The sequence below is a fragment of the Andrographis paniculata genome, unplaced genomic scaffold (assembly GCF_009805555.1).
Source record: "Andrographis paniculata isolate CXL003 unplaced genomic scaffold, ASM980555v1 Contig36END, whole genome shotgun sequence".
In the NCBI taxonomy this organism is placed as follows: domain Eukaryota; kingdom Viridiplantae; phylum Streptophyta; class Magnoliopsida; order Lamiales; family Acanthaceae; genus Andrographis; species Andrographis paniculata.
The window spans coordinates 2,126,639-2,148,638 of NW_026137569.1; the positions used below are offsets into that span (position 1 = coordinate 2,126,639).

At 28.4% G+C, this 22,000-nt stretch overlaps 3 protein-coding genes across 4 annotated transcripts; 1 reads left to right on the top strand and 2 right to left on the bottom strand.

The window, feature by feature from the left end:
- Positions 1–13,076: 13,076 nt before the first annotated feature.
- LOC127249628 (60S ribosomal protein L27-2-like) lies at positions 13,077–13,756 on the bottom strand. Its single transcript, XM_051272537.1, has one exon. The coding sequence runs from the start codon at positions 13,695–13,697 to the stop codon at positions 13,290–13,292; it is 408 nt and encodes a 135-aa protein (XP_051128494.1). The 5' UTR covers positions 13,698–13,756; the 3' UTR covers positions 13,077–13,289.
- Positions 13,757–13,864: 108 nt separating this feature from the next.
- Positions 13,865–20,842, top strand: LOC127249626 (peptidyl-prolyl cis-trans isomerase CYP59). Of its 2 annotated transcripts, none has more exons than XM_051272533.1 (16): positions 13,865–14,126; positions 14,235–14,339; positions 14,607–14,724; positions 14,844–14,894; positions 15,506–15,597; positions 15,749–15,848; positions 16,195–16,317; positions 16,424–16,501; positions 16,633–16,679; positions 16,777–16,832; positions 17,190–17,230; positions 18,049–18,145; positions 18,394–18,523; positions 18,597–19,208; positions 19,284–19,368; positions 20,797–20,842. In XM_051272533.1, exons 1-14 carry the CDS (start codon positions 14,029–14,031, stop codon positions 19,195–19,197), a joined length of 1,737 nt encoding a protein of 578 aa, XP_051128490.1. In that variant the 5' UTR covers positions 13,865–14,028; the 3' UTR covers positions 19,198–19,208; positions 19,284–19,368; positions 20,797–20,842. The 2 variants fall into 2 exon arrangements, with proteins under 2 accessions (XP_051128490.1, XP_051128492.1); XM_051272535.1 differs by lacking the exon at positions 13,865–14,126 and adding an exon at positions 14,154–14,172 and having other exon boundaries at positions 14,275–14,339.
- On the bottom strand, positions 20,661–21,230 carry LOC127249627 (auxin-responsive protein SAUR78). The gene has a single exon (XM_051272536.1). It carries the CDS (start codon positions 21,228–21,230, stop codon positions 20,793–20,795), a length of 438 nt encoding a protein of 145 aa, XP_051128493.1. The 3' UTR covers positions 20,661–20,792.
- Between the last annotated feature and the right edge of the window lie 770 nt (positions 21,231–22,000).

Below are 22,000 nucleotides of genomic sequence, written 5' to 3' on the forward strand. Positions count from 1 at the left end.
TTACAGTTCTTCCCATTTCTTTCTTTCATTTATTTTTTTTTTTATTTTTTATTTTTTTCCAGTCAGTCATGCCAGCGGAGCGTGGCAGTCAACCGTTAGAGATGGAGAGTGACACGTGCAGCATAAAGGCTGACACGTCGGACTCGCGCAAATGTCGCTGTTGTGGCATAATAGAGGAACGGTGAACAATAAAAGATAAAATCCATTTGCTGTCCCCACCCCATATTCACAACTGCACCACACCAGAAAAATCAAATATCATTTATTTAATAATAATAATAATAAACACAATATATAGAGCCGGACAATGCACGAGGTTTCATGCTTAATTCATTATTTCGAACATAATAATAAAAATAATTAAATATAGATAATATTCCACCGTATTCTCCGCTTGCGTACAACACACGCTGCTCCCTACTGATAAGGCCAAGCCTGTCTGAAACAGGACAATTCTTGCCGCATACAATACTATAGTCTAATTAATTATTTAATTAATTGAAGATTATAATGTGAACAATTTAATTATTTTCCCCATAACGCAAGACTCTTATTAATGGGGTTTATCATTCTGTCCCACTATTACTACCATCATTATTACCAAAATAATAGTAATAAAAAAGAAAGACGACTACCGAGTGGGTAAGTGTGTTCATCAATTACCATAAAATATTTAATTCTTCTATCAATGTGAGGAAAACGTTACAAGTCATCTAATTGCTTATTCATTGGTTCGGAAGGGGTGTAGTATTTAATTTATTAATTAATACTTAGTATTATAAGTTTTATTACAGTTTCATCCAAGTGCATTTATTTTATTATATATTATAGTATTAGATTAAATTAAATTTGGTTGTGAGTTTGGTATCATGTGTGCAGGACGGAGCAGAGTACTGCAGGTATTTATTTAATTTTGGCGCGTAACCTATGTGGGGACCATCACATATCTAGAGTCGCTTTCAATGAAGCAGAAAATGTCCCAGGATCTTGTTAATAAAATTTTAAAATAAAATAAATATTTTATACTATTATATACTGATATATTAATATAATATTTTAAATATAAAAATAATTTTATAATATTTTTATTTCATTAAAATACTCTTTACGTCCAATTTCAAAAAATATTTTTGGAATTTTATAGTATATTAATAAATAATAATAATATTTTATTAATTAGTGAAAGTGCGTAATAATTTTTGATATTTTTTGTCCATAAACTTTATATGTCTGATGATACGTTTATAATTTATTAAAATTTAAATTATTTCAATATTAGTTTATGATTTTTATTTTTTATATTTTTAAAAAAATATTTCAAAACTGAACATACAAAAGTAATAATAAATACTTTGAAATGGATGGTATAGAATAAATAATTTAATTATTTAGGACAAAAAGAGTAGTAATTACTTTTCCCCGTCCCTGTTCATATTATATAAAAATTTATAAAAAGTGGAATTAGTAAACAGTAATTAATGATATATTAATAAAATAATTATAAATTAAAATTAAATTAATTAATTAATTTAATTGAAATTAAATTTTAAAAACAAGATTAAAATATATAATTTTTATTTTAAAAAAAACATTATATAAAATGTGAGACCAAAAAAATAGTAATATGAGCAATAAGAATGAGAAAGAGAGTATTAATTATGTACGTATCGTGGGGGTGGGGAGTGGTCTAAACCATTAGGTGCTGCTTCAGACTAGGTTAGGCTAAGCCTATCGTCGTAGGTTTCGTAAAAACATATAATAAAATAACAAATAAAAATAATACTCTACGTTCTCTCATGAATAATGTCCTATGTACTTATGTTTACACGAAATTTTAAAAATTATACTAGTATTTATTAAATAAGTAAATATATATATTAATACATTTAATTATTATAATATAATATAAATAATTATAAATTTAAATTAATATAATTTATTTATTTAATTAAAATTTAAAATTAAATTATGTATAATTCTTTGAAAAAATCAGACAAAATATATAAAGAACTAAAACATAAATATGAAATAAAATATTCTTTTCGTCCAATATAATTTAGGTGTATTACTGTAAATACAAAAATTTTATATAAAATATAATTAGTAAATAATTAAAAAGTATATTAATAAAATAATTATTATATTATAAAAATAATTATAAATGATAACTAAATAATTTAATTAAAATTAAAAAAATTATAAAATTTAAAATTTTAAATCTATTAAAATATATAATTATATTTAAAAAAAAAAAGACAAATTATATATGATAAAAAAAAAAAAAAAAATTATGTACAACGAAAATAGTATAGAATATGAGTAATACATTACTACTGCTAATGATAAAATAGTGATGGATATATATTACTCCCTCCGTCGTTCCAGATACTATATTCATATTGTCATTTTTTTTCGTCCCACATTCCATGTCATTTTCTTTTTTTGGAAAATGATTACACATTTTAATTTTATTTTAAATTTTTAAATTTTATTTTTTTAATTTTAATTAAACTAATTAGTTATTTTAATCTTAATTTATAATTATTTATATTATAGGATAATTATTTTCACTAATATATTTTTAATTATTTACTAATTACATTCTTTATAAAATACTGTGTCTACAGATATTTGGGACGGAGGTAGTAAAATCTAAATTAAATTAAAATAAATGAGGGTTTAGACTATGTGTAACAGATTCCGCCTGCTAGATTCAGGCAACGTTTCCAATGCTTTTGTATGTATGTATATGTATTTATGTATGTATTGTGGGTCTTTTTTGGTTGTCTGTTTCATCATTAATTTTCCACTTTTACTATGACTCCGATCTCCTAAAATTTACTCTCTTAATACACTTATTAAGTAAGGTTAGTAAAAAAAATATTTTTAATAATACTTTTATTTTTTATTTTTATTAATATTTTTAAAATATTTTTTTCGTTCACTATTTTTAATTTTACTTGTCTTTCTAAGAAAAAATATTTATATATTTTAGTTATTTATAATTTAAATAATTATATTATATCTAAATTAGTCTGTGTGTATATATATAAATGAATGAAAAAAGTGATGCGGAGAAAATATTTGTTCAAAAAGATTATTACTTTTATCATCAGTTATTAATATTTTTTTACTTTTTACTAAAAGCAGATAGTGAATCCAGATGCAGAGGGTGCAGTGCTGTTGTACTAATTTATTTTATTGGCTGTGACAACATTTTTTTTTTAAATTTTTTAATTTTTATATTGCGGTTGTTTTCTAGAGTTTGAATTGGTTACTGAACCTGTTGGAAATTACTACTACTTCCACGTCCCAAATACCATCATGTTTATGTCCGTCTCACATGCTATGTTATTTTTTTTTGAAAAATAATTATACATTTTAATTTCATTTTAAATTTTTTAATTTAATTAAACTAATTAGTTATCTTAATTTTAATTTATAATTATTTATATTATAAAATAATTATTTTTATTAATATATTTTTAATTATCTACTAATTATAACTCTCCTGATATACTGCAGACACGGTATCCCTAATGGATGAAGTAATTTTTAAATAAATTAAATATAAATATAAATATAAATAGAGCAATGAGGTGGCAGTGGCAGTGGCAGGTTTGAAGGTGGTGGGTTCGCGTGAAATCAGTGTTGAAACTGAATTCTTGGAAATGCTAAACATCTTGCATCATTAATCAATTCTTTTTCTATTTTCGTTTCATTATTTTTTTTTTCTTTAGATTGATACAATTTTTTTTTAATTCAAAATTAGTGAAAAATCCGTGCGATATACAATATTTTTATATTTAATTTTTTATTCATCAAATATTTATATATTTTTTATGTTTTTCTTAAATTTTTATTAAAAAAACATATTCATTATTTTTTAAAAAAATTAAAAATTATATAATCAGTAACTATGTAATTAATATATATATATAATAGCAAATTTATTTTTTAAATTCAAATTTATTATTTAATTTTTAAATTGAATAGATAAGTATTCTATATATACATCATATTACCATATTCTTAATAATTTTATCAACTTTAATATTTACAAAATATTTATTGATTGTCTTAATTATAGTCTGTTAAATATATTAGTTATGATATATTAATTATGGATATTTAATATAAATTTATTTTAATAAAAATATTAAAAATAAAGAAAAATAAAATAAAATTGTATAAATTTATTGAAATTTATATATACACAAATATATTTGAATAAAATTATAAAAATTCCATTAAATCATCAATATTTATATTTTTATTTAAAATAAATGAGAATTTTTAATTTAAATAAAAAATATGAATAATATAATACATATATTATAAATAAAAATAAATTAATTTTATTGTAATATTATTATTAAATAGAAATAATTAAAAGAACAAATAATAGAAAAATATTTAGAATATACAATTTTATTATTATTATTATTTTTTTATATTTGGACGGATCAAATTGGTCTTTCCGATTAATTGATTCGATTCTATTTAAAATCGAATCCATAAAATTTGGTTACCATTTTTAAAACATTAAATCAAAATATTTGAATTTTAAATGAAATAAAATTTATATTATATTATAATTATAATTTTTAAGTACTTATATTTCAGTATTTTGATTCATTTGTAAATTGTTTTGGATATGCTTTGAAAATGAATGAATATGTAACGGTGACGAATAAATTAAACGAATGAGTTCGAACATCATCATGAAAATAAAAAAAAATCAATTTGTTAAGGTTACAAACCGAATTGAATCGAAATGAGTCAACTCGGTTTGGTTTGACTTTAAAAATTCTGGTTCGGTTTCAGTTTTGATTTTACAAATAAAAAATTCGATCAAAATTCAAAATTTTGCCAAGTCCAAATGAACCGATGGAATGCTCACACTACTTTCTACATTTAAAATAAATTTTGATTCGAAGATTTTTGTACTCTCTCTCATCCGTCCATTTTTTAATATCTTAATTGATATTTACAAGTATTTTTAGGCCATTAGTTTTTTATTACAAATTTATCCTTTATTTTGTGTACAACAAAAAAAAAGTAAATAAAGTAAGAACAAAAAAAGTAAATTATGTATATAAAAATAGAAAAAAAAAAAAACAATAATTATTGCATATTACAATAGAAAAGTAAAATTTTAGATTGTGAACGGAGAGAGTAAATATAATACTATCTTCTTACATGATATAATAATAAATATTATACTTTAACGATAGTTTTTGATATTTTAGATTAAAATAACAAATTTACCCATGTGAATTTATATGTAACGGTATGACATTTGTGTAAATATGCCTCATTGAAAGAGTATGTATAATATATACCAGTGTAGGTAATTAGTAAATAAAAAATACTTCTTCCATTCCACATACTATGTCCACGTTGTCGTTTCTGTCCGTCGCACATTCCATGTCACTTTCCTTTTTTAAAAAATGATTACACATTTGTGTCTACAGTATAGCAGACGACACGGTATGTGGAACGGAGAAAGTATAATTTTAGTGAATAATAAAAAATAGAAATTTTAATACTTTATTGCTTGGTATTTTTGTTTCAAAGTTAATTAATTTTTTTATTATTATTTTTGTTTGTCTTAAGCAAAAGTGTAATTTTTTTTTTAAGTAAAATAAAAATATGTACAAAGATCAAAATTTTAATTTTACAAAAATATTTAATTTTTTTTTGTAAGTGTCAAGGGCAAAAATGTAAAATCCCTCCGAGTGACTTTTCTTGCAAAAAATTTGCAGAAAATTTAACATAGCGTACTCTTGCGATTGTGGGTTTATATATAATAATAATAATAATATAATAATAATAAATTAAATAAATAAATATAGGTAAAATCTAAAATATCTTTAGTTTAGTGGAATAAAAAGTAAAATATTGGATAAGACTCGTATAAACTATAACCGAAAAATAAGCTTGAAAATATACTAACTCCGTTTTAATACAATAGTCTTATTTACTATTTTTGTCAATCATAAAACAATAGTTCTATTTTCATAAATAATAGTATTACCATAAAATAATCCCTACTTTTTCATTATTAGTACACAATTGCCACTACTTTTTACATTAATATACTTAAAAAGGCAAAAAAATTATTTATCCTTACTTTTTATCAACTACCAATATAATATTAATATTTTTAAAATCTGGTGTTCAATACAACAGGACTATACTTTTGGGATGGAAGGAGTATTATACACTACATATTGAGTAGTAAATAAATTGATTTAAAATACCTCCAACAAAAACTCGTACTATTTATATATTTTGGTTGTATTTAATTAAAATAGTTAATATTATAAACTCTCATGTCTCTTATAAGAAGTAACATTTTGATTCAGAAATGAAGTGAGTAGAATAAAGTAAAAATTAGGTGACTTGAAAGGATATATATATATTATTTGAATAATATGATAAGATAAAAAATGTATTAAATATTTTTTATTTTATAAATATTGCATAGCGCCAGAGCATATGAGAAAGACTAAAATAAAAAATATTTCAAAGTATATGAGATGAAACTTGATTAATCTTTTCCGACACAGAACGTTTCGAATTTTGTAACATTTTTCTAGAGTGACTGAATGTTTATTTTTTATGTTTACTTTTTATTTTGTACAGTTTTCAATCAATTTATTTTCTCTTATAAAATAATAAAAATTACCATTCTAAGTTTCAAATCCAAACCAACCAAACTAATTTTCACAAGTCATGAATAAGATATTTTCCATTGAAATAGAAATAATAAAGATTAATTATCCGTAAGTTAATTAAAATAGCCAAATTAAATCTAAACACCAAAAAAAAAAAAAAAAAATATTGTTAAAATTTAAACATATAACCTTACGATCATTTTTTATAAATTTTTAAAATTATTGTCTTATTTTATTTAAGTTGATGGGCTATGGGCTACACTCAACATTATTAATTAATACCCCAATTTTCAAGCTAATAAATTTAATCTATCATAGAGTTTAGAATATGTCAAAAATATATTATTATTATTATTAGAGGGACCCTCTCGACCTGCAGGCAAGTCATAAACACAATAATAGTAACACATGTAGGTGCATTATTTATGGTGGACTTTAATTGTCACAAAGTATGTTTGTATTTTTATCATATTTTTATACATCATCTGTCCTAATAATCTACTATAGATATATATACACACATTTAGTTTTGGTTATTGTACACTTAATAAATAATAATAATAATAATAATAATGCAATTTAGATAATCTTTGTGTAATTAATCTTTCACATGTTCTTTTTCAAAAATATTTTAGTAAAATTGTCCAAAAAACAAAATATATATGCTCCCCACAAAAAAGAGCCAAAATAAAGAAAAAAAAATAGTTTTTCTTTTTATAGTTTATATTTTTCATTAAAATAATACAGAAACACTTCAAACATATCTTATACTCCCTCCGTCCACAAATTAATATTCTATTTTTCTATTTTGAACGTTAAAAAATTATTGTCTTTTTTTTTTATTTTTATACATAGAATTTACCTTTTTACCCTTACTTTATTTATCTTTTTTATATCTATACACAAAATAAGGGCTATTTTGTTAATTTAAAACCAAAAAACTAATTACCTAAAAAACGTATAAATATTACCTACGACATTAGAAAATGGCCGGAGGTACTATATACTTTTTCTATCATTCAAATATTTAGACATAAATTTTAATAAAATAGATAATAATTATTATTTTTTGTTTTCTTATTGTATAAAAGTACCAAAAAAAATAAAAATGAGTATATATATATATATATATATATGATATGCATGAGTATCACATATTCATATTTGTGCACGATTGCTTTTATCCAAACAAGGAATAATTGGCTGTTTCTGCCATTCTCATTTAATTTATTTAACTAATTTGATACATCGATTGATCTATCTATCTATCTGTTAATATAAATATAAATATAAATATATATAGTCACAATCTCATTAATGGGTCATTTTTAGATGTAACCACCATTAGATAGTGGATTTGGTTTTTGTCCAAATACTATATATTATTATTATTTTTGGTATTATTATTCGTGATTTCACACTTCAATTCATTGTTAGATTCGAAATAAATTCATTGATTAAATAATTAATTTATTGGGAAATATATAAAATATAAAAATGAAAAGAAATACTGATATGACCTAACTGCATTTTCCAATTAGGACACTTCCTGAATGTCGATTGGTCCCACTCTCAACACTAATGTAATGATATATTATATATATATATATTATAATTAAAAATATATATATATATATATTCCCAGGAGTATGATCCATCCGTGGATTAATATTATTAATATTATTATTATTTTTATATGTTGTATTTAATTTAATAAAAAGAATAAAATAAAGGAATCAAAAGGGTTGTATGTATTCTCTCTGTTCTTGAGAGTTGCGAGTGAGAATAATTCCATCATATATTAGATATACATACAATAAAGTTTAATGTAACGAATGGGATTGGTTGTGGTTTTTCTTGATTTCTTCTAAGTAGATATTGAGATTAATTAATTAAAAAAAAATATTTTGAGCATGCTTCATTTTTAGATTGAATATTTGAGTATTATTCTTAGATAATATTTGGTCTGATATTTTCATTAAAAAAAATATATTATTTTTTAAAAAGAAAAGCTGACGAAAAAAAAAATATATATATATATATATAATGAAAAGAAAATACACATTTGTAATTGAATTCTCCAGACATCCCTTACGTGACTTGAATGACGTAATTTAATTAAATTAAAGAGAAACCTAGCCACTAGCATTAAAAGTTAGGTCTGATTTGTGATATGTGTTGTATTGTAAATATTATATATTTATTATTATTTTTTTTTATGATGAAATAATGTATCTTTATTGAAATATATATATATAAAGCTAATGAAATTAAAAATGAGATAGAGATGACAAGATACCTAGCCAGCTATAGATATATGTAACACTAGTCTAAGATTTCTTTAGCCTCAACTCAACTCAACTGTATATATAGACTTTATAAAAGAATTAATTGCGCTGCTCATTTATTTTCCCCTCCTCTCATTTTTATTTTTTTTCCTATTATTATAAATATATCTACATTTTTGCAAATCTTCTTTCACTACTAAATAATAATAATATACTAATCACATAAATTTGCTGTATATTTAAATTGTACTATAATAATTTGATAACAATATTATTTTCCCTAAACCCTAAAACAATCGATCATTCGTAATCATACATATATATATACTTGTGCAAGAGTGAGAGTATATAATGTAACACTGTCACTCAACTCAATTATGTGAGATTTTCATGCATGCCACCCCAAATCTCTCTCTCTCTCTCTCTCTCTCTCTCTATATATATATATATATATATTAATATATATATGTATCATATTTTGGGTGTTGTGATAATTATTTGATGGTGGGCTCGATTTCCTCAACAATATTCAGACAGGAAAGCACACATGCACGATATATATATTAATGTATATCTGTAACAAAATCAACAAAATTAATTCTTACATATTTGATATATATATATATACATGTATATAGGTGGATGAATCCAAGCCGTACATGGTGTTACATCAACGGCATGGATCGATCTGGCTTCGAGGTCCAGGGACTCCACAAGAAAGCGGCGATCCAAGCAGCGTAGACAGGAAAATGACACAAGCAAAAGCAAGAATCAGTAGCCATCAAATTTAAAGCAAAGTGAAATTCACGGTCAACTGTTCCGATGTGCACCACGTGGCAGGACCACAGCCGTTGGATCAACCCATAGAATCCCCTCTACTTGTAGGGATGATATTTCATTACACACTCAAATAAATGGTCCTCCACACCATATTCTTCTTTTCTTTTTTTCACATCTTTCACCCAACTTTGTTTTTAATTCACTTTTCATAATTCAAACCAATAATGTAGCTTAGGCAGATCAATAATCAATTTAATTGAAAATAATAATAATAATGATAATAAAAGAGATTGACAAAAAAAATAGCCAGTTGAACAATTATGACACACATTGAATGAAAAATAATGGGGACATTGGTGATTAAGGTGGTTACGAGGGACCCGAAAGCAATTATTTCTTCAGAAACTTTCCATGTTATCTGAAACCTAATCCTGTCAGAAATAAACACCAACACTGCACCAAATAATTTAATTCAACAGGGCCACTCTACTACTTTTTATTTTGTTTTCTCTTTATTTTTAAAAGTATGTAATAAAAAGTTAACAGAATCCGATATTTTTGGGCTTTATGACAGATGGGCCATGGCCCACCAACTCTATAATTAATAGAATAATATATATATATTCCGATAAAAAAAAAAAATAGAATAATATATATATATATGTATGTATTATTGTGTACAATAAATAAATGTTTGGTATGGACATTTATTTGCTTCAGTGGTCCTTAGAAGATTCACACACACATGTATGTGTTTCAATAATAATAAAAATAATACTAATATTGATTTTATTTTATTATTATTATTATTATTATTTTTATTTTTTTCCACCAATGTCCTATATATTCGTGTGTATGTATATATTTTTCTTTTATATATATATATATTATAGGGTGAAAAAATAGTGTGTTCAGGGTGTTTCCTAGTATGTATGTGGGGACAGTGTTTGGGGAAAGAAAAGGACTGAACAGTGTAGATGATTGTTATTTACTATGTGTTTGATTATTATTATTATTATATAATAAAATCAATAATGTAAAAACAAGATTAAAAATGCGGACCAATATGCAATTGACATAAAAAATTAACAACAAAAATAATAATGATATTGGATTTTATATTATAAAGATTAATATTAAAGGTTGCATTTAATTATACATAGAACGAATTGATGGTATCATATACTTTTTCTATCATAAAAAATAAATTTATAACTTTTGACCATGAATTTTAATATAGTATATATTTTTTTGTTAATTATAATAATTAGTATATTTTCATGTAAAAAAAAATAGGAGTACTATAGTTTCTTTACTATAAAAATATTTTTAAATGCAAAAAAAATAATTATTTTCATGTAACAAACAGAGTACTATTTTCTGTTCATTTGATATATAAATTAAAAAATCATAATTTTATATTTCATAGATAGTATAAAAGTATATCAAGTAAAACACCATTGAAAAACCGTAGATAGGTCGTAAAATATAATAGTTGTATGTTGGTAAATATAAATGAAATGTAAATATATTTTATAAAAATCAATGAATATACATATATATATATATATATATTGATTGTGTCCGGCAAAAATAGTAAAGCTGATATATTAATTATAGACAGGTGATGTGTAATGTTGCAAAAATAAAAAATTAAATACATATCAACATATTGCAACATGCTTTTATGTCACGTTAGGACAGAACTATTGAAAGACAGTTTGATGACTTCACTTTAAAAGCTTTCGTGTGTGTTAGTGAAATGTCAAGAAAAAGACCAAACACAAGTAAATAAATTAAAGTATATCAAGTAAAGTAATTATATCGTAAACTACAATTATTTGGATTTTCTTTTTTAAAATGAGATCACTTCTTTACGAAATATTTATTTTAGTTGAGAATTTATTTTAAAATTTTATCTTAAGTACCCTTTATATGGAGTATTAGTAGTAATCTCAAAAGTTCCTACTTCTAACACCTAAAATATTTAACAAACCCAACCCGACCAAGGGTGTGTTTGTTTTTGTTTTAAAGCAAAAATTTATATTGTTCAAATCCCAAATAAAATACACTATTTTTTCTTAATGAAAATACTATTTAAACTAAAATTCAAATTTTCCATCAAAACCAAACCCCAAGTCAAGACTATAAAATGGGAAAATTATAGGACCGTAAAGAGTATATTTTTTTTTTAAGTACTAAAAAGCAAATGATGGTATCATTTCAGTCGGCCAATTGGGCTGAACCATATGTATGGTATCAAAACCAAACCCCAAGGCTCGCATGAATTGGCCCATTTAAACCCACGTTTTAATGGGCCTAGTAAGTTACAATATTATAAACTTTATTTAAAATACTACACAAAAGAAGAGTATGCTAAATATTACTTGTGGAGATGATATTTAACCATAATGCACAAGTAGTTTTGTCATGGACATATTCTTGAACCCAACATGGATAAGAAAGCAGTGAATTTGCTCAGAATCAAATTCCCAATTAGGTTTACCATCTCCCGAACACACACGACAACGGCCCAAATCCATCACCAAAGTTATTTGGGGCGCTGCCGTGTTCGAGAAATGATATGGGCCATAGGAAATGACACACCCCGTGTCATGTTACAAGATATAGCACAAGGGTTTTTACAAACCAAATTACAGATTCATTTGATTCAGTAAGCATAATATTGCCCTTACGTGAATTTAATAAAAGAATCAGATGTAAAAAACTATTTAACATAAATACTATTCATATGCAATTCTAGAATAAATTTTTTGATCAAAAATTCCTAATCGAGCAAGGAATGTTGAAGATCTCTTTAGTGACTATGGCGGACATGTCGAAACTCAACAAGCACCATAAACAAAGCTTGAAGACACTAAAAACAAGAACTAAAGATCCTTTAAGGACTTTATAGGATTATGCAGGTGATCATTTTTCCACAGTTGAAAAATCTTAAGTAAGACTAAAACAAGGATATGTCTACTTCAAGATAATGGTTGATCAAAAGATGCACACATTAATGGTTGATCTATATAAATTATTTTATGAACGACAACACAAAATCTAATATCTATATCCTAATAATGACAAACTGCTCAGTAACTTTACTACCTCCACTTTATTGGTAGAAAAATTATCATATGCAGAATAAAGATTCAAGAGTAATGCAAAGAATATCAAATTGACAATTTAACACGAACTTCAAACTGGTATGATTCAGGATTCTCAAACAAAAACAAACATATGATCCGCAAATAATGTTATAAAAACAAACAAAGATGAAACATCACTATGTATCCAATTCAAAATCAAAAGCAAATAATGAAAACGAAGATAAATAGATTCTATTTCATGAGCAACATGCCGAAAATTTCAACTGTAGAACAATAAATAAGGAAATCAGAACACAATCCATATCAAGTTCAAACAGAATTCAGATAGATATAATCCATAACGAGTAGCAAAATCATCTGAAAAATAAGAACAAAAGCTAACAAAAACAAGTCGGACAAAACGTACCGAAGAGATTTTCACCTCAGAACCTGAGCTTCGAGAAAAACCAACGGTTCTTCCCAGTCTTGAACCGCTCCTCGAATCTGGCCTTGATCTCCTTGCAAGCAGTCACTTTCTTGTCACGAGACACCAACGCGTCGCCGGACACGACATCCTTGAGATCGACATCGAGCGTGTAGCGTGTCGGCATGATGTGGTTGTAGTTGACAACCTTAATGAACGCCTTGACGCGCGATTTCTTCGCCTGCTTCTTGGCGGAATCCTTGCGGATCACCTTGCTAGGGTACTTGGCAACGCCGGCCACAAGGCAGTGTCCGTACGCCCTGTCCCTCGTGCCGTCATCAAAATTCTTCACGATTGTGGCCTTGTGCCCGGCAAATCGCCCCTGGAGGAGAATCACCGCCTTGTTTGGCTTCAGGAACTTCACCATTTTCGGTGCGTCGTCGGTCGGTGGGAGAGGATGCGCTCCGGATTAGGGTTTTGAAATGTAAATTAGGTTAATAATATATCAATTTTTGACCCAATTATTATTGGGCTTTCTTTAGGCCTACTTGTATGGGCCTAACATTTTTACCGAAATCGCACCGGGAAAAAAAATCGGTTTAGGTTGATCGCGGTCCCGTTTAAAACCGGAACCGTGAACCGCCGGTCGGTTCGAAAACGGTTGGGCAAGTACTTCCTCATAATTAGGACTCTCGTCGGAAGAACCCTAGCTCATATTCGTCGTTGTTGATCTAGGTCTGTAAAAAGGATTTGCTAAGATGTCGATTATGATAGTGACGAGCTTGGGTGACTTAGTGGTGGACCTTTTCACCGATCGCTGCCCCTTGACCTGCAAGAATTTTCTCAAGCTGTGCAAGTCCGTTTCTTTTTAGCTGATTGTGACCTTGTTGTGCGAGTATTAGGTTTCTTGTTAGTTTAACTTTGATTTGTATCAACGCTCCGTTTTTTTATATTTGCACTTCAGAATCAAGTATTACAATGGATGCCTCTTCCACACAGTGCAGAAGGATTTCACAGCACAGACTGGTGATCCAACTGGTACAGGATCTGGTGGTGATTCTGTATACAAGTAAGTGTTCTTTGTGTGTTAGTTGACTGGTGGTTTTTTTAAGGCTGGGATTCTTGTGGAAAACTTTATTTTAGTTTGCAACATTGCATTTTGTGATGAATGGTTGAGAAAATTTAATGTAGTTGTCTTGGATAAGTATTATCTTTGTACTCGCAATACATTTCATATTCAAATTTGTGGTTATTCTGGCATATTCCATCCTGTTTAGCTTTTGTATATCTCAACTCGTCTTTCCTTTATTGTTCATTCTGCAACCCGTGAATGCAGATTCTTATATGGTGATCAGGCTCGCTTTTTTGGCGATGAAATTCATTTGGATGTAAAACACTCGAAAGTTGGTACTGTAGCCATGGCAAGTGCTGGGGAAAATTTGAATGCTTCTCAGGTATTGCTTCTGTAGGACTTATTTGCTTATCATGAGCAATGCTTTTCTGATGCTCATTGGTAACCTTACCGACATTGAGAAGCTTTTCTCCACAATTCTGACCATGCTGTTGTCTCCAGTTCTATATCACTTTGCGTGATGATCTTGATTATCTGGATGGGAAGCATACTGTGAGTTTTCTAATCTAAATCTCCATTTATGACAGTTTCATGTCTACATGTATATGTATATATTATGTATTTAAGAACTAAATTAGATAAGAAAATTAAACTGTTGTGCACAAGCAGTGTGTTTATTTATTTACATATCCTAACCAGAAAAGTAGATAACCAAGCTAACAGTCCAGACAGATTCACAAAGAGTTATAAATCCATACCCTCTTTCCTAATAGGAATTTAAAAGACCCGATTTCTTAACCCTATGTCTGTTTTCTTAACTGTAAGTTAAAAATATGAGTTCTTACCCATTTTGTAAAGCCAAAAATAAAACACTGCTTATGCTAGCTATTAGTTACCCTTTCAAGATAACATTGGCTTGTTCTGAGGATGTGAAAATTGCTAGTTGGCAAATGTGATACTTTTACTTAATTTTTTAGGAAAGTATTGGCTAGTGCTTTCACTTCTTACTTAACTGTATACTTATTCATATGGCATGTGCTTGTCATAGTTGCACTGCTTTCCTACATTTTTTTTCCTTTCTTTTCCGGGAATAATTTGATGCATTCTAGTATTGACTAAATTTAGTTCTAATTATCTAAGTTTTCAACCCTTTTGATTGAAAGGTGTTTGGGGAAGTTGCAGAAGGGCTGGAGACGCTTATGAGAATAAATGAAGCTTATGTTGATGGAAAAAGCAGACCATATAAAAATATCAGGTCAATCTTTTTACTTACTAGTTTCCACCATTTTTTTCCTCCTTAACCACGTGAAAGCTCTTGGTTCAATATTTGTATTGATTATTACCTTTACTTTTTTGTATCGGTTTTCTTCTGCATTTTCCTACGTACTAACTATTCATCTATGCAGAATCAAGCACACTTACATATTGGATGATCCTTTTGAAGATCCTCCACAACTAGCAGAATTGATTCCTGATGCTTCACCTGAAGGAAAGCCAAAAGATGAGGTAATGCATTGATTTATAACTTGAATACTTGATTCTTGATGATTAATTTTTCTAAATGCCATTACTAATAACAGTTGGATTTTAATGTAGACGAGCACATGACTATTAATCATATCTTATCAATGTATTTGATATACATCATTGCTCTATAAGTAGGAGTCACCAAAATTGATTATCCAAATCTAGTAGTTTTTTTTTTGGCCTCAATGTTTGTTATATTCGTTATACATGTATCTCAAGCTTTCCTCTGTTAATAGATTGTTCTATGTTCTAATGAACTGAAGCAAAATATTGGCATACAGTGAATTTGATTTAATTGATTCTTTTGGTACTGGTTTAAATTTAGGTTGATGATGAAGTGAGACTGGAAGATGATTGGGTCCCAATGGATGAGCAACTTAATGCACATGAGCTTGAAGAAGTGTTACGAGCAAAGGATGCACATTCCCGCGCTGTAGTACTTGAAAGTGTAAGTAGTTAATGCATCAGTATCTTTGCCATTTCATGAATCACTGAGAACTAAAGTAGCTGGCCTGATCTAAAAAATGTGACACATTAGTTTTTATGTATAACAGATTGGGGATATTCCAGATGCTGAGATAAAGCCTCCAGATAATGTGTTGTTTGTATGTAAACTCAATCCTGTCACTGAAGTAAGTATGATCCCATGGAGAACTATTTTTCATAGGTGCAGATATTCAGTTTATTGATAACATCCAGGGCTTTTACTTTCTGAAAAAGTGATCCCCCGGGTTCTCATAACATTCCTTTATTCTATATGTAGGATGAAGATTTGAACACAATTTTTTCTCGCTTTGGAGTTGTAACTTCGTGAGTCCCTTAACTTTCAGGCCCTTTAATTTCTCTGTTATAGTGTTATCTCTTGACTTTCATCTAATGTTTCTCATTGTTTAATGAACTTTGCTAGTGCTGAAGTTATCCGAGATCATAAAACTGGGGACAGCTTGTGCTATGCATTTATTGGTGAGTGTATATTTGCTGCAAAGTTGCTTTCAAGAACTTTGTGCATCTTTTAAATGGAACAATTTAATTAAAATCTGCATCCTTCCAATTACAATAATATAATAGTTGTAGGAGCTTCATATTTGCCATCTCCTATCTAACAATTCTACAATTATGATTGAGCAATTTTATTATGTATTTGATTCTTTCTTTTGTATATATAATAAGGTGAGGATTTTGTTCATTCAAGTGGGAGCATTTAATTAGATGGCTTTTGAGGACATGAGGGCTTTTTTTATATTACATGGTTTGTTATGTTTTACCATACTTTTCATTACCTTGCTGCTTATGCGGATGTTTTCGGTTTATTCTTTTCAGAATTTGAGGACAAAGATGCCTGTGAACAAGCATATTTTAAGGTATATTTAGGTTGACATGTTTTCATAGTTCACAGGAAATAAGTGATGCTATAGTGTTTGAGGACACTTGAATGTTGAATCTTGATTTTCTAAAATTACTTTGATTATCTAAAGTTAATCACTGTGATTTTACTCGGAATAATTTCTGAATATTAATCTATGAATAGTCCATATTATCTTAACACTTGGTAGCAACAATATATGCAGCCTAGTATTGCTCTGCTGAGTTGGTTGAGTGTGTTAGTTCTGATCATTCTTACAAATTTTTGTATAGGATGCAGTATGTAACTTGCATTATGCAACATTTTTTCTCTTTATTTTATTGGTGAGGAAGGTGTATGCTAGTGGAAGATTTTAACAATCTGGTATAGTCTATGTTTTACCAGTTAATATGTATTGCAAAAGCACTCTACATCTGAAGCGTTTTTGTATAAAGAAAATGTAGAGTATATGCGGCAACAATAGCTCTTGAGAATCCAATGAGTATTTCTTCTTGAAAATTCCCTTCTTGAAAGGTGGTATATTAAACGATACATTCATATCCTATGATAGGCCCATGAAAGTTGGTTGTAAATTTAATTTGCCTTTTAGTTTCAATTCTATGTTTGTTTTAAGAAGGTCTTTTCGTCTTGCCAATGGGAGTGATATCCTCTATGGTAGTACAATCAACTTGCTAATGGTTTACTTATAGATTCCTTATAATTGCGACGTGATTGTTGATTTAATATTAAATCTGTTGCGGTGTGACAGTGGAGCTACATCAGCTTACTATCAATGCAATGCTAGCTTTAATCATGCTTTTACCTCCTATTTTGTAGATGGACAATGCTCTGATAGATGACAGAAGGATTCATGTTGATTTCAGTCAAAGTGTTGCAAAGCTTTGGTCTCAGTATAGACGCAAAGGGCAGTCAGGTAATGATTTAAACTGACTCTGTATTGACGTCCAGTAAAGTAATATTTTGTGCATATGCCAAATATTGTTAAAAATTGGTGTCAAATATGGTTCCAGAGTTCTTTAGGAAATTTGATGCAACCGAGTATCTGCTTATAACCAACTAGCATTCTACTACGACCATGGCTCTCTATGTTTTATTTTTTCAATCGAGCGTATTTCTTTACCTAAAATAGTCATCATGCCTTCACATTTTTATTTATGGCAGGTGGAGGTTGCTTCAAATGTGGTTCTCTTGATCACATAGCTAAGGACTGCACTGGAGATTCCAAACAACCACATTCGAAGTACGTCTTGAAAGACAACGAAACTCAACGCGGTGGTAATGGGAGCACAAGGTATTAATAATCTCGATTCAGTAGAAATCAATGTTTTCTATGCTGCCTCTAAAATATCTGGCAATCCGTTTAGGTATGAAATGGTTTTTGAAGAAGATGAGGACAGAAGTCACAGACATAGCAAGAAGAGAAGGGACAATGAAAATGAAGAACAGGACACAGAAAAACATAGCAAGCGGCATGATGACCGAAGAGGAAGCACACACGATTGGCAGAGACGAGACGAAAGGCGGGAGGAGCGGAGGGAACAACACGGGGGACATGCTCAAAGGCAGAGAAGTCCTCGTCGGGGTGGTACAAAAGAATACTCGGAGAAGGATCTAGCCGTTGAAAGGAAAAGCCGAGATGAGATTCGCGACAGAGACCACAAGAGAAGGCCTGGTGATGATGATACTAATGAGAGGGAGAGCAGAAAACGACACGGCAGTGATGGTAGCTACAAACACAGGAATGACGACAAGGGATTTGAAAAGAACTATAGAGCAGACGATGGCCATGGCTACAAACACGACAGAGACAGGAAATATGAAAATGAGACGAAAAGGAGGAGCGGGGATGAGGATAATCGAGGCAGTCGCAGAGATAGACATGATTTTGGCGAAGAATTATATTCGGATAAGAGAAGCTCAAGAAGCGATCATCATCATCGTCGAGACCATCGGGGTAGGAAATAACTCGAACGCCGGTAGGTAACATTTAACATTTGCAGTGATCTATGCTGTCGTCCCTGTAAGTCTATTGAGCTAATCTTTGCTTGCAGTGAGTGTGCCTTTTGAGAATCAACGTTTGTTCTCAGGCATTTGATGGCAGAAAAGGTGGACGTAAACACTACGGCCTGTGGGCAGGTATTAGATGTTCTTGTTTTTGTGTTTTGGAATTCTTTTACTTTGATATGGTTTTAGTGAAAATTTTATTCTTGGGTTATTTACTTGAGGGTTTTTTATTTATTTATATTTATTTTTAATATTGAGAGGATGAAATAATGATTAAAAATGTAATGTTAAATACGGAGGAAAAAATGCAGGGAATTTATGGGTTTGTTGGTTTTTCATTTTAAATATATTTCTAACACTATTTATTTCATACTATTCATTAATAATATATATTATTTTTTAATAAAACGTTATATTATAATATTATTTTGATACAAATTTTAAAATTCTTTTAATTTAAAATTTCATCATATTTTATTAAAATTATTTTAAAATATCATTAAAAAATAATAAAATCAATACTTAAAAAATGTAAAAGATATATAGCCTAAAGTATCTTAAATGGTGAGTGGTAGGTGACAGTGTATAGGTCAAAGTCATGTAGGGGATCTGCAGTATATCTTAAATGCGACATTAATGGAAAAATGAAATCGTGCTAGGCAAAGTAGGCCCCCCCGGCCCCCGGCACGTTTTCTTCTTCGAAACTCCACCGACGCAGTTTAACAAATATACTGGCAGTATAAATTTACTAGCATAGTCCAAGAAGTCTTTGAGATTTAATTTTTGTTTAGTAAAAAGCTTACTCTAATTGAGGCAATGCCCTTGTTTGTTTAGTATTTTGCGTTGAATTTATCTCGGTAATATAAAAAATAATATTTTATATTAAATGTTGATTTTTGTATCTCAATTTTTGTAGTTATTTTTATTTTAAGATCTCCTAGATATTTACAATTAGATATATATATATATTCAATTTTCTCCTAACGAATGTAGTAATATAAACAATAACTATGAATGAGCATATATATGTATATATATATATGTCCATTTTAAATTCATAATCAAGTATAAAAGGTGTTCCCAAACTAATTGTTAAGTAAACAATAACATTAGTAATATCTAAATAGCACAATTAAGTTTAATTTTTCCACACTACCATCGAGTAATTTTAAATTCTAAACAATAATTTTTCCACACTACAGTTATTTTAAATTCACCAACACTTATATACATATTCTTTTATTTGTAAATAATAAATTTGTCAAAAATTTCTTACACACTTTATTAATAATTTCTTTACTAATTAAAAGAAAAATGTATATATATCTTAGAGAAGATGAAGGAGGTCATTGCATATATATATAATGGAACATAAAAAGTAATTAATATAATTAAACCCATGCTGACATGCATATATATTTAACTAGTAATAAGAAATAACTTGTCATTTACTCATCAATTATAAAATTTGCAAAATTTCATATTATTCTTTTACACGTGAATATAACAGTAAATATATATATATATGACCCGAAGTTTGATTGGATCCTGGATCATCAGTAAACGTACAGTTCTGCAAGCTCTTCCAGGGAGTCCGACCCGAGACTCGGATCCGTATTATCGAGCATCCAGAGGAGATGATCGAAGAGGACGACCTCGCATTTGACGGACAGATCCGAATCCGAATCATGGGTATTTGTTTTGGATTTCCGGATTAGGGCATTGAGGAGAGGGTGGGTGAGGTGCTTGGAGGTGAGGACGTATCTTCTCCGGGAACTCCCCACCAAAACTGTCTCGTTGGATGAATCGTCGTCCGGCGGCGGCGGAATCTTCTCCGGCGAACGGCAGGACGAGAGCTCGGTGTAGTGCGAATGAGAGGTGGAGGACATGGACATGGATCTAATGAAGGTGGAGTAAGAGGAGGAGGAGGTCCTTCGAAGCTGCCTCGACAGCGTCTTGCATCTTCTCAGTATGGACTCCATCTTCTTCTTCATCTTCTACGATTAATCGATATATATATATATATGATGAACTCTGATCCGAATCCGATCGTGTCAATTGATTGACTGTTGAAGAATGAATTGCATATACACGCATATATATATATATATAGTGGATACAGACAGACGCAGTGCTGAGCTGAGCTGAGTGAGAGAGATATAGATATGATTGAAATTTTAATTTTAATTGAATTGGATTTGCTGTAATGGATATATATTGAGATTATTATTATTATCATTATCCATTCCTGTACAACAGTTCCTCACTCATTTAAATTTATAATTATTTTTTAAATTATAAAAAATATTCTCATAATTTTATAAAAAAAAAAAAACAAAAATACTCTTCTTCTCTATAGTATATTTTTTTCTAAACTTGGAGGTATTTGAAATTTGAACCAACGACCTCGTGATCATGAGTCCATCTTATAATTATCGGTCACCCTTTTTAAGGGACATTATTGACCAAATATTTGAGTAAGCTTTTAAATAATGAAGAGTGTAGTATACTCTCTCTCTATCTTTCAAATCTATGCTTATTTTTCTTTGGATTGTCATAAAAAAATATTTTCTTTTCTTTTCTAAATAAAAAGTTATTGTATTTTTGTATTATTTTTACTATAAAAAATAATTATTATTATTATTTACTTTTATTAAAATTCGTCCCTTGTCAAATGAGGACACGTTTGCACAACGGAGGGAATATAATTTTTTTTATTATTATCAATTAAAGCACAAAATATATATATATATTGAGTTTGACT